The sequence below is a fragment of the Ostrinia furnacalis genome, unplaced genomic scaffold, assembly GCF_004193835.3.
Source record: "Ostrinia furnacalis isolate ACB-3 unplaced genomic scaffold, ASM419383v2 OfSCF2101, whole genome shotgun sequence".
In the NCBI taxonomy this organism is placed as follows: domain Eukaryota; kingdom Metazoa; phylum Arthropoda; class Insecta; order Lepidoptera; family Crambidae; genus Ostrinia; species Ostrinia furnacalis.
Genome location: NW_021132340.1, coordinates 256909 through 270213, shown reverse-complemented (window position 1 = coordinate 270213; position 13305 = coordinate 256909). Strand labels below are relative to the sequence as shown.

The 13305-nt window shown below is 34.6% G+C and overlaps 1 protein-coding gene across 2 annotated transcripts in view; it reads left to right on the top strand.

The window, feature by feature from the left end:
• The window catches only part of LOC114354631 (OTU domain-containing protein 7B), a 35163-nt gene that overhangs the window by 3218 nt on the left and 18640 nt on the right, over positions 1-13305 (top strand). The window contains exon 2 of one of the 2 annotated variants that reach the window (XM_028307116.1): positions 7764-7816. In XM_028307116.1, the coding sequence (XP_028162917.1) occupies positions 7774-7816 (43 nt within the window). In that variant the 5' untranslated portion in view covers positions 7764-7773. Of the gene's footprint in view, positions 1-7762; positions 7817-13305 lie in introns of both variants that reach the window. The other variant, XM_028307117.1, reaches the window with a different exon arrangement.

Below are 13305 nucleotides of genomic sequence, written 5' to 3'. Positions count from 1 at the left end.
TGCATGCACAATCAGACCCATGTTGATATCATATTAGGTAGGATGGCAAATCAAGCCGAACACTGCGGTATCTTATTGCAGTTGTTATAAGTGCGAATTTGCAACAAAAATGTAGAGTCTGATGTGCTGTAAACTGCTCACCTATTTATCGGTGCGTGTCTAACAGTCCCAAGTCTCAACTATTTAGTTCTACCTAGTTCCTATTTCTTACTAGGTAGGTGAATGAAAACATGTGTGATAATTAGCGGAAAATCACAATATTTAATACATAGTAAAAATCTAAAACTTTCAGTAAGTTGGCTTTACACATCCCAATGTAATATTTTAGCATTAACCCTATCACTGCTTCGAGACAACTTATTCTAGAATTAGAGGAAACAGTACATCTATTAAATAGATTATGTAATAGTTTTAACAACATTATTCCCCGATAAACGTAGTATAATCAGTGTTATGTCGATGTCTAAATAGGCGGGACAAACCGCAAGTCTTTTAATTATTTTATTTTTTTATTGATTAGACATAATCCCAGCCAAGCCACCCATGTTGATATCATATTAGGTACACCTATTTAAATAAAATAAAATAAAGTCACTTCTAATACAACTGCTGCGCTAATCGTTTTTGTAATGTTTATTATTAAGACATAAATGTTTCTCTGTAAGTGATTACATTGTAAATCGTTTTGAGACATAAATGTATCTTTTTAACCACATTTATTGGTGCGTGAGATACTACGGTCACGGGCATGAAGGACAAGTCTCAAGTTAACTGTTACTAGGCAAATATACCCAGTTCGAAGCGACAGACACTGACCTGTCGCTTCGACAAATATCTCGTTAAAATTTTGCGTAATTCATATCTCAGTCGTAACAACTTATACTTGTTTTGATTTGATACAATGCGGGTTCTGCGCTTATAATTGTGATTTATTGATCTAAACTTTTGTTTTAATAGATAACTTTTTGCAGTTGCGTAAAAAAGGTGACCGTACCAGATTTTTTATGTTTTTTATAAAAATAAGCCACAATAAGCAATAAATGGCGGCAATAATAGGCTATAAATGTTAGGAAACCACGCAATAACTTTTAACGGTTGAAATACCTGCGTGGAATATTTGCTGCGTGCGTTGCCAGATTATCGTGAACCATCATAAATTGGATTTGTGTTAATTGTAGCGATCGCATACTTGGTTCGTTGATATTAGGTCGGCAACCTCATCGATTAAAAATTCATCAACATACCAAAACGGCTAATAAATTTTAAAATAATTCCGCATGTGTTGTAATTAAAAACATTTTTGAAGTCTTTTACTACCGAGAAATTAAAACAATAAAAAATCTATTTGTTTGGCGCCCGACGTGTTAATATGGGATTCAATCTGTTTTTCTTTGTACATTCGTCATACAAAGTTTCCGGGCTTAGTCCAAACTTTGTGTGACCAACCCTGTTAAAAATAAACGTGAGCAAAACCCGAAAGTACATTATCCTTTGCAAGAACAAAAAACATTTCCTTCAAATGGAATTTGAAACTAAATACAATACAGCAAAACAATAACCGCGCACTAAACATCTGACGCAATGATTTTTACAAACGTACACTTCTTTTGCAATATAAGTTCATTGTCCTTTATTTTTTAACCCTATCACAGCTTCGAGACAACTTATACCCCTTTATAAGTTGACATTTAGTATGGAAATGTCATTTTAATCCAGGGTTCATCATAGGTTTACCTTTTTATTAATAAGGGGGATAGAGTCTGGAAACACTACATAACTATTAAATAGATTATGTAAAAGTAACTATTAAATAGTTTTTACAAACGTACACTCCTTTTGCAATGCAAGTTCACTGTCCTTTATTAATCTCGTTTGTATTAACAATACGGTTCGCATTGCATTTTTTGTTCACATGTTTCTGCTAACGAAGTTTCGTCAGTCCACTGCACCATTCACCATTATCGTTCTGTAACTCTTAATTTGGGAACTTGGACTCGTTGTGTAAGTTTTGCCTTGGGCTCTGAGGCTTTAATGTAATCATTAGTATTATGTTATTTATTTGTGCCATTAGTTACATTAAGAGCATTCGAATCGTCGCTACGAGATTTGGGGACGTATTTTATAAGCAATAGAACAACAATTTGCAAACGAATAATGCCCCTTCTAAACAAAGTCTTAACATCCATTTTCAGGATTTTATATGTAATTCTGTACCTTCTCAATTCCTAGTGTTGTTTAAGAAAGTACAGATAAAATACTGAAAATTCAAAATAAGGTGATGTTTCACCATTATCAACCACACTTATATAATATCCCAATATGCATCGATTTATTTATATGTTACGTAGTAATTCCTCGTACAAAACAATGTTGGTTTCATTTCATCCTATTAGCGCTCCCTTGTTAGGTATTTGTCAATATATTGACAAGATTATCAGTGATGATCTCATAGATCGATATGCAGGTAGATTAGTTTAACGTCTTCATTAACTGAACAGTTTTAATAGGGTTTAGAGACGTTACAATAATTGGTAAACTCATGGTAGAGCTACTGATTAATATTGAAATTAGGTCTTATTTAAAAACATAATATCATGATTTCTACTTGAAATAAACAATTGCGTCAGATCTCTGAGGATTTTCTTATCTTAACATAAATAACTTATCATAACCCGAGTTATTTTTAAAACTCCCGCAATGTCTTAATTAAACAACAATATTACATAACAAATTAAGCTAGCACCCATAACACAAGCATTAAGTTGCTTACTTTGGGGCTAGCTGGCGCTGTGTGAAATTGTCCAAAGATTTATTATTATTATTATTATTATAAAACGCGGGGAATCATTTTTATCCTAAAAAGTCTAAACAATCTTTGTTTTGTTACACTTATCATACCTACTTACCCTTTTGCGTCTTACCATTAAATATCCATGTCGTCATAATGTCTGTCTGTGGCGTAGGCGCCATTAGCATTATTTTCCTGTCCGCCGAGGTCGGGTTAAAGGTCAACTAGATTCAATATAGTGGATTGACCTCTGCTAGTCCATTTGTATTGGTTTTCTTTAAAACAACACATCTATGCTAATGTTATAACTACCTACACGAGAAAGTTATTCTCTATAAAAACATTTTTGGTATAAATGATAGATGATATCTTTGGGCCTAGGCCTAGGAAAAGAGCATAGACCACAGAATAAGTACTAATAATATTTAGGCTTCCTTTTGTCGGAAAAGAATATTTATTTGTACAACGACAGAAACTTATTTTGACTTGACTTTCTGTCAGACAAAGACTCAACAAATCTACATGAGAAGCTGCAGGCCAAAGCTAGTATTTCTGATTTAAACGCGCAATTTCTACACCTCATTAACTCACGATTTTTAAACTCGGATGTTTTAAATTTTTAAATTAGTTTTTAAGATTCTGAACTGATTTTTAATGAGACCTTGCAGGAAAACTAGAATCACTTCCTAATGCTAGGCTTTTGTTTACTAGATAGGTGATTATAATGATGTTCCATCCAGGGTCGCCCACAATGGGTATCTCATTATGAAATCTCAATACATTACTGTTTTTGTATTTATCTAAATATTTGTTAATTATTCTGTCCAATTTATCGGAAACATCAGACATAGGCTCGACCCTTGTTAAATTATCTCACGTTTGCAAACTCAAATCCTACTGAAATTATCAAAAACCCATAATTTTTCTCGGTGATTTATCGTATTACATATTGTCGTAGTATCTGATCGTATCGTGTTTCTATAAACACTGGGATCTTACGCAGTTGTAATAGGCTAGTTTCCTAAAAAAAAACTTTTAGTCCGTCAATTACCAGTTATCAAGAAATATTAGACACGTATTTTTTTATTTGTCAATCAAACAAGTAATTACGAAGTTATGATGCGTTGAAATTTCGCGTGACGTCACAAAGTGCTACCCTTTTTAGCACGCCTTGACGACACGAGCCTCTTCTTTGAACTTTGGAAGGCTTTATCTCTTCCAATTTTCATTAGTTTGAAAAAGTGGAAAATACATGTCGAGTATTTTTTGATAAGTTAACCAACGGACTAATTCAAACTCTTGCTCTCCCAGGAAACATCCCTATTAGTGCTACCTTACAACAAGAATGTACAGATCCATTTTAAAAATAATGCTCAAGAAACCTTTTAGATACCCTACAACGGATCTCTATAGGGAGGCTCAGGTTCTTACAGTGCGTCAGTTGTTCATCCTTAAAACCACCCTGATTGCCCACAAACGATTAATCTCATCTGATGAATACAATACTCTCATTAAAAAGCGCGTATTCAAAATCCCCACTGCCTCCGTAAATTCTCGATTTGCAAGCAGATTTGGTGACTATGTTAAGGCGCGTATTTATAATAAGGCAGCAAGCTCTTGTAATATAAAATCTTGTTCTGTTTCGGAAGCAAAGATAGCCCTAAGCAAGTGGTTACTCTCGCTGGATTATTCAAGTACAGAAAACCTGATAAATTGATGTTTTTAGGCAACTCATGATGTTTCTTTTGCACCAGAAATTGCATTGTTGTACTGGTTTTCCTTTTCTCTGCAAGTTACACACTTAATTTTATTGGTTTTCCAAGATACAGGCTTGGCCTAGTTTGGAAACCTCTGTATATTTACTCTGTGTCTCCTTCAGCAATGCACTATTTATATTTATATTTAAATTGTGTTACTTCCATTGTAAAAGTTTTGTGCAATAAAGAAATATTATTATTATATTATTATTATTATCTTTGAAAGTGCTACCGACTGTACCCTTTTTAGATCGACAAAACAGATGTTCTTCTGCATTGGACGCGTCGAAGCACCGTTCGTGGAGCGATTCGGGGTCATATTCGTCACACAGCGTCTGCGTAACAATAGATGTATTCTTATTTTGTTGTACAGTAAACTTCAGAACTTGTTTTGTAACTCCCAAACACTAATTAGTTACTAATAAACATGTAAGTTTATTTATTTTAAGCTTCCAAAATTCATGACGCTACCATTATTATGTTAATAGATCTTACAAGTTACAACTGCTGCTCGAAACGAAAACTTATTACCGTCTCGCAGTATTCTAAAACAGCTGGTTATACAGACACTATGGAATGATATTCTTGCACCATGTTTGATCATCATACCTTATCAGCCTACTATGACCACGTCGATTCCGCGTGTTGATCAAAGAAAAACAGGAAATCAGTCCATATCAGAAGATCGATTTCTCAAAATTAATTGGGATTCGAAATATTTGACTTAAGAAGATTGTTCTGGAGAGTCAATTGTTTCTCTAACGGGTCAATTTTTTAAACACAAGCTACGGTGGTCATTTCTAGTTTTCTCGTATTGTATTCTTTCTTATCATACGATTGTGTCCACATGCGTAAATGTTGCATTATGACCTTTAACAACTGCCCTCGCCATTCACGGTATGTTTGTACTTGTACATGAGTCATCTCGCCAGGCCGTCTGGCGCTCGCTTATCTTCAAGGAATGTAGCATTGGAGTGTTGATAAACAACGCGTGTTGCCCCGGTTGCCCCACCGTCTGTTAGCAGGTGAGGGGTGTAGTATACAGGTGGTAGAGTCAACAGCTCTTCGGACTGTACGTACAGTTTTAGGGAAAATAGCACATATAACAGCTGCATAAGGTACTAAAGTACAGTGTTAGCTCAATGTGCGTTGTCGATACAATGCCCGGCAGGTGTGCATTCAGCGATGTCTGCGTGCGAAGGTCAATGCTACCTTTTTTGTCCCTGTAAAAATCTTCAAACAGAAAATAAGTTCTTTTCGTTCATGCTTGAGTTTCAGACGAAGTGGACATAAAAACTAAAAGAGCATGCAAATATTAGACTATTCGCATATTTGGTTATACGCCCCTTTAGTCTGCAGCCCACGATATGTAGATGACGTTACCAGATATGCAATTCACGAAGGATACTTAGGCTGACTTTATGAATAATGATTCCCAAGATGTTTTTAGAATGTTTGTCTACACCGACCAAAAACAGTAATGTTCTGTGTTTGACAGTTGACTATTGGTTGTACAATACGTCTAAGAATATTGTTCGTTATGATGGTCCTTCGAGACGACGACCTTAAAACTTAAACAATGATAAAATGACCAAAGTCGTTTAGTAGCATAACTAATGAGGAACTTTTTATGTAAATTCTTTGAGCGCAACTCCTTAAATTCAAGTACAATCCGTCATAACTCATGTACAGAGTCTATGTCTTCTGTACCCACAACAGACGATGGAACATAAAGTTAAACAAAACACTGTGGTCTGTGCTGTTGTGCTATAGCATCTTTATGTAATTGCAATAAGGCGATTCTGCAACGAAAATATATATTCTGACGTGCTATCGACTGTACATAAAAAAACTAAAACCCAACTACGACAAAAAACGACGCTGAAAAAGTATAAAACAAGATTTTCAGAATACTGAACTGAACAAAGTTGCTAATGTACACACACCGGCAGATTTAGCGGAACGCAAAAAAAAGTATGAAAATAAGGAAAATTACTACTGATCTATGAAATATTTACTATACAAAATAAAGAGATAATTAAAATAAAATAAAATAACATATATTTTTTAAATATTTAGTCGTTTTTATTTAATAAAAAATCATCGAAACGAAATTTCAATTTTTCAGTTTTGAACAAAAATTAGAAATTGTGGCCAGATTAAAAATTAGGGTAGCTTATCACTATCCAAATGAATGAATTAATGATGGGTATTTCCCCCTCTTGCTCTGATGATGGTTTCCATTCATCTGAGCATGCTGCAGTTAATGATATGAAGGGTATTTTGGGGCAATGTCTGCCATTCCTCTAGTAATCATTTACCGTCATCCGCAGACCAACCCCCCCCCCCTAATTTAGAATGACGTAATATATGGACGGCCCCTAAAGTAGTTTAGAAGTTACGAGGGAACAGATGAACATACATACATACATACATACATACATAGCCTGTCAAAATCATAACCCTCCTTTTGCTTTGCCGTAGTCGGGTAAAAACGCACACAATCATCGTTTCAATTAGGCAGCAAATGGACTGGATCTAGTCGGACAAAAACAATCATTAAATATCCGATCAGTTTGATTAGTCACGGTCTGATTTAGATATTATAATTAGCTCTACGCCTTATGATGGACACATGTGAAACTAGTGTTGACTGCTAGTTCGTTAAGGCCTCCACTCCGGTGTTTTAAATGCGGAAATCCAAGGCGATCGGATTGAAGCCGAGATTTCATTGGCTGGTCGCGCATGCCACGACAATCTATTTAAAACCGTATGTGGGTGAGATATGAGTCAATATCGCTCACGCATTTATTACTGTATTTTCGATACTGGCAAACATAGATGTAAACAATGATTTAAGTCCAAGAAAATACTTGTGTGTGTACTTGGGTCACGTGTCGCGTGAGTGACATACGCAGTTGGCAGAGCACCCACTGAATAAGACTGGAAAATCCGGCCCATTTATAAAAGAAAGAATCCAGACCTTAAATTGCTGTTAGTCCTTGAATTGAAGTAGACGTAGCGTCGGGAAATTGCCCTCTTAGGACAAAATAAATAGTAAAACAAGGGTCGAATAAACAGAACCAACAAAAACTAAAATTCGTTTAGAACCACATTGGCCTCAATACCTACTTAGTAGCTCTATCTCTGGAAAAATCGTATACCATTAACCATAAATCAACTTTATGTGAAATTCATGACCCTTTTGTTGTTTCAGGGTAATTCGACATGGTGATGGAAGCTGACCCCATAGCAGGGAAACACACAGAAGGTACAGTCTAATTTTTTAGAAATCAGCAAAAATGTCATCAAAAATGGCCAACTGACATAAAAATATTTTTAGTCTGTGAACTAGTGATGCGACAAAACCTCTCGTTAATCGCGAAGTGAAATTATTGTAGTACTTGCGTATCATCGCCGGGTGATCGTCAAAATACTAAAAATATGCAACAAAGTCGCAACATTGAATAAGAACTGGAAATTTTCGAGAACAGGAAAAAAACTGTATGCACAGATGTAATCAAAAAACACACTGGACAGTAAAACAATCAATGATATCCGTAAAGTTATTAAACTTCAAATTGCAACAAGTTCTGTTTGACAGTGTTGCTACTAGTGACATCTCGCTCGCTCAGTTCTTTGTTGCTCTATTCCGCTAGGGAGGTAATTTAAGATGCTATCAATGAGGGTTTTCGCGATTGAAAAATCCGCCAGATGGCAATACGTAGACGCGAGGTCCAAATGCTGCATGATTGGTTATTTTTGACATGACATTGATTATGTCAAAATCCAAGCATAATTGCATAAAAAAGTTAAATAATTTCGTTTAAATAAAACTGACTCCGAAAAAGCCTACACTAAAAGTACAAAAATAATTTTACGTTATCTCCAATATTGTCGAAGTTATCGCTGGAAAACTAAACAAAGTATCGTATATTTTTTATTTAAAATTAATCAGTAATCGGAATAAGTGAATACTTAAAATAATATCGATTAAATTTACAGATTATTGTCTATGAGTCACAGGTTACAGCACTGATGTGTCAGAGACAAGTCATAGACAATATGGAGATAACACATGATTTTAAACGTCAAGTCAATTTGACAAGTCTCACAAATTTTCATCGTCCACGTATTTTGCAAAATTAATTTGTTTCAAAGATTGATTTCAAACTTGTTTAAACGTGAAAATAAAGTTGGTTTCATGGGCTTGTTAAATAATGTGTATGATATTATGAACACGTAAGTGATTATGGTGTAATTGTGTATGAAAGTGTTTGTTTACATCTCTGCTGGATTCTAAAAAATCAAGGTATAAATGTCTTATCTCTACTGAAAACAAATACTAGCCAAGTGCGAATCGGACTCAAGGTTCCGTATACCATGCACTATACAGTGTGAGTCACGTTAAAGTGTACATATGAAAATAGATGAAACTAGACCTATTTTTATCGACAAAAAAGTGGTCAAAAATGTTTTGAGATTTTTTTTTAATTTTTTATAGAATTTTTTTTCTTCCAATTACTTATTGTAAAGAAAACGTAATAACTTTTAAACTAAGCAGTATATCCTGATAAAATAAAAACAGTAATAATGCTAAATAACAGGCGATACTAAAAAAATACATACAATACACAAAAAATGCCAACAAATAATAAAAAATGATACTTTTTGAAAAAAATCTGCTTAAAAATTCGTGATTTTTTGGTTATTTGATAAATTTCTCCGAAAAATGCCCCTATAATAGGTGGTTTTTATTGTTTTGTATTATTCTCTATTGTATAACCTTTGTAAAACCAAAAATTGCATGTCTCTATCCCTATCACAACATTTGCTATGATCGTTTGAACTAAGCCTCTCCGGGCGCGCCATTCAACGCTTCGTTAACAACGAAACTGAAAATGGCTCTAGATTTGTAATTTTGATAAAGACAAGTTAGATTTCAAGTAAAAACAAAAGATTTCGAAGTAAAATAAGCATTTTAGTTAAAATTAAAATTGTCCCTACCTGTAGAGGAGAATAATGTTGTGGTAGGCCTTTGTTCAAACTATCATAGCAAATGTTGTAATAGGAATAGAGACATGCAATTTTTGGTTTTACAAAGGTAATACGATAGAGAATAATACACAACAATAAAAACCACCTGTTATAGGGCATTTTTTGGAGAAATTTATCAAATAACCAAAAAAACACGAATTTTTAAGCAGATTTTTTTCAAAAAGTATCATTTTTTATTACTTGTTGGCATTTTTTGTGCATTGTATGTATTTTTTTAGTATCGCCTGTTATTTAGCATTATTACAGTTTTTATTTTATCAGGATATACCGCTTAGTTTAAAAGTTATTACGTTTTCTTTACAATAAGTAATTGAAAGAAAAAAAATTCTATAAAAAATTAAAAAAAAATCTCAAAAATTTTTTGACCTCTTTTTTGTCGATAAAAATAGGTATAGTTTCATCTATTTTCATATGTACACTTTAACGTGACTCACACTGTATTAGCTGTATTTCGTAAATCGAAAAGAAAAATCGTCAAAAAACACAGACTGTTAACAGACAGTCAGCGAAGGCATTGTTTACGATTACGACCTTTGGGGAATCCTAAAAACTCTGGTATTTATTTGGGTGAAAATTACTACCAAGGCCAAGAAGACAATGAAACTAAGCTGATGTTCTAAATATCAAGATGTTTTAGTGTAATGCAGCTGTCGTATTTGTTAACCCACTTGGCGGGAAAGACGGCTCATATGCGTAGTATAAATGAAGTCATAGATGCAATAAACGCACTTTCAGCCCACATAGACATACATAATACAGATATATCATTTGTTACACCCACGCTATAACTGTGTCGCAAATGTGACTATTGTCAGTGTCCTTCTGAGAAAAAATAATTATGTATCTTCAAAGAAGTCAGAAGTTGGTGAATCTCTTTTGAAGTAAAGCCTCTTTACTAAAGCCCTTTCTTAGCTAATTTTGGAACAAGGTGCTGGCATGTAAAATGTTCAAGGAATATTATTATTATGGCTTTATTCTTGTTACTAACCAGGTTAATTATTAAATAACTTGGATAAAAGATAATTAAACAGGCAATTTTCCCAGTGATGCGCGGAAAATATATTCCTTCTTGTTACTTGTAATGACGTCTTGTAATGACGTAGAATTCACGTATGAATAACATGAATAATTTCACGCGATATTAAATGTGTCCTTACAATACATTGTAGTTGTACCTTATGTTTTGACGGATTCCAATTATTCGTACAAACTATTCATCATACTTACGCAAAAGCATATCGTATAACGTCACAATGATAATAAAGCCATTGTTCCGTTCCAAGGGATACCTACTTGAAGATAGTATCGGTTTGCGGTGCATTATGCAACCAAGCAGTGTCTACTTGATTAACATTATTTAAAAATCGCCCTTATTACCAGTGCTTAAGATGCCACAGTTTAGATTAATGTGATGCCGTTATAGACTTACACAAAATGCTTATTTTTTACTAAAAATATACACAGAAACAGTCGATAATCCGATCATGATAGTATGTCTGATATCTCAAATAGTCTTATTATCGTCCCCGTCATTACCTCTCGAAGTCTACAAGCATGTCTGCCAGATGTCGAATTCCTATTTCCTCCGATTTTTATTGGTCAGACAGTTTTGGCATTTAGAATTTTGGACACGATCCAAGCTTTTTATTCGCTATAAACTCATTTGATGCTGTCCTGCTTCAGACGGGCCGTATAACGTATTAGTATACAGCTTTATGTGAATAACCTTTAGTATTAGCTAAGGTAGAAATGTGGACATGAGTTCCATTGTTAAAAAACCGGCTTAGATCTGCCGACCTATTTTTCTTTGTGGAGCCATTTCGCTCAGTCGTTGCTCCAGATTGTAATTTGAGGTGTGGCTATAAATACTGGTCTCGTGTCTGTTTTGTCTCTTCATTAGAGTGTAACCACGGAGGGATCAAACGAGAAGGATGGAAGTTATTTACGAGCCCGATCGTATTACTTTCAATGCAAAGGTGAAAGACTGATTAAACGACTAATCAGTGACGATACCTCTGACGTCGATTTCCAGATTATCTAATCTGGCAATCTTATTTAATGTCAGACTGTTCCTTTATTCCTACCAGACTAGGCGTTTGAAAGAAGACTTGCTTCTTCTGCAACTTCTGAATCGGAAGAATCATTGCGGGATTATTCTCACCTCTCCTGCAATTCCTCCGCTGCAACTCCTGCGGAGCCAGGATCTACGGCTTGACCTCCAATAAAAACCCAAACAATTAAGGTCAAGTTTGAAGAACCATTAGCAGTTTTGTGATCGTGTCCATTATTTATTGCCAAAACTCTTCTCTTTAACTCCCCGTTGAAAACACACCTGTCTACCATGTCTTCCATATTCTAATTACATGCAGTCAATCGGAACTAAATAAAGATTACTTCCAAGAATACCTTGAATTAATTCTTCAACAATTTAATGGATTTCTCCACTGATTATATCCTGAAAGTTTTACATAGCCACTTGTACTGATTAGATTCAATGTGATTAGTTGTAATGATCGTTAGTTTGATTAAAGGTGTCTTATAAAAATTGAATCTCTTCAGTTTTCATAGTCATTGGTTTTACTCACAATCTACAATCTTTTGTGGACTCTCTTCATTGTATTAGAAATCGTTTGAAATTAAATGTATGAAATTAATTATGAAAACTCCAATGGCCAAAGCATACAATAATTATAAAACAAATGCCAATTTCATGCATTTTGTTTCGCATGTTCTCGGAAAATGGTCCATTGAAAGTGAAACGACAGAATGTCCACAGTGCAAAAGAGCTCTTGAGCTAATTGTAACCGCGAAAATGTCATTTCTATTGGCAATTAATTTTAATTCCCTTAAATCCGGCGTCCTTGACTCTTCGGAATGTCTGACTGACACAGAATTTCACAATAAACTGCCACAAATGTTCCGTATCAAGCCATTGCCGATCGCATCCTGCGCTTCGCTTCACTGCGCCCATTGTTAGTTTTCACGGTGCTGCACAGATAGCTTTGTTTAGTTTACTCTATTAAGGTTAAATTGAATTTAAATCTCTCAAATTCGGATCCCAAACTCTGTAGAGAATCTCTTCTACGATCACTTCATAATGTCTTTATCTTAAAGGTTACAGTTTATAACAAAAACCCCAGAAAAAAAACAAGGTAAAGTTATTGTCTGAAATAAAATAACTCTCTGAAACTCTTCGACGCAGCCATATTAAGTTGTCTTCTAAAACAATAGCTATATTTTTTAACGAAGAAAATTAAAGTGGACGGGAACCTCTATAAGCTACTGAACTGTACATCTTGTAAATCTTTCTTTTCTTTTATACCTTCCACTGGCTGGACTCAGGTCTCAGACGATCATTAAATCTAATTTCAATATTTATTAATCTTTTTTTTGTTTCGGCATTTTGAGGTTCAGCCAGAGCCCAAAGTTTACGCGTTGCTCTCGTCTACGTTCTTTGGAATTTTATTTGTTGAAAGATTTTAGGCAACTTACTACTTTCATACCTTTTGTTATCAGTTTCCAAGATTCTACTTCAAGTGCATTGACTTGTTTTCATTACAGATTCTCTTATTGTTTTCTTTCCTGTTTATCTGATCGCCTCATTCATGGTCGCACGGCCTTGTTTTTTGTTTCTTAATAGCCTTTGCGTGTGACTTCGTGCACGTAGACTTTTGGTAAAAGTATGAGTAGGGACTAGGGATG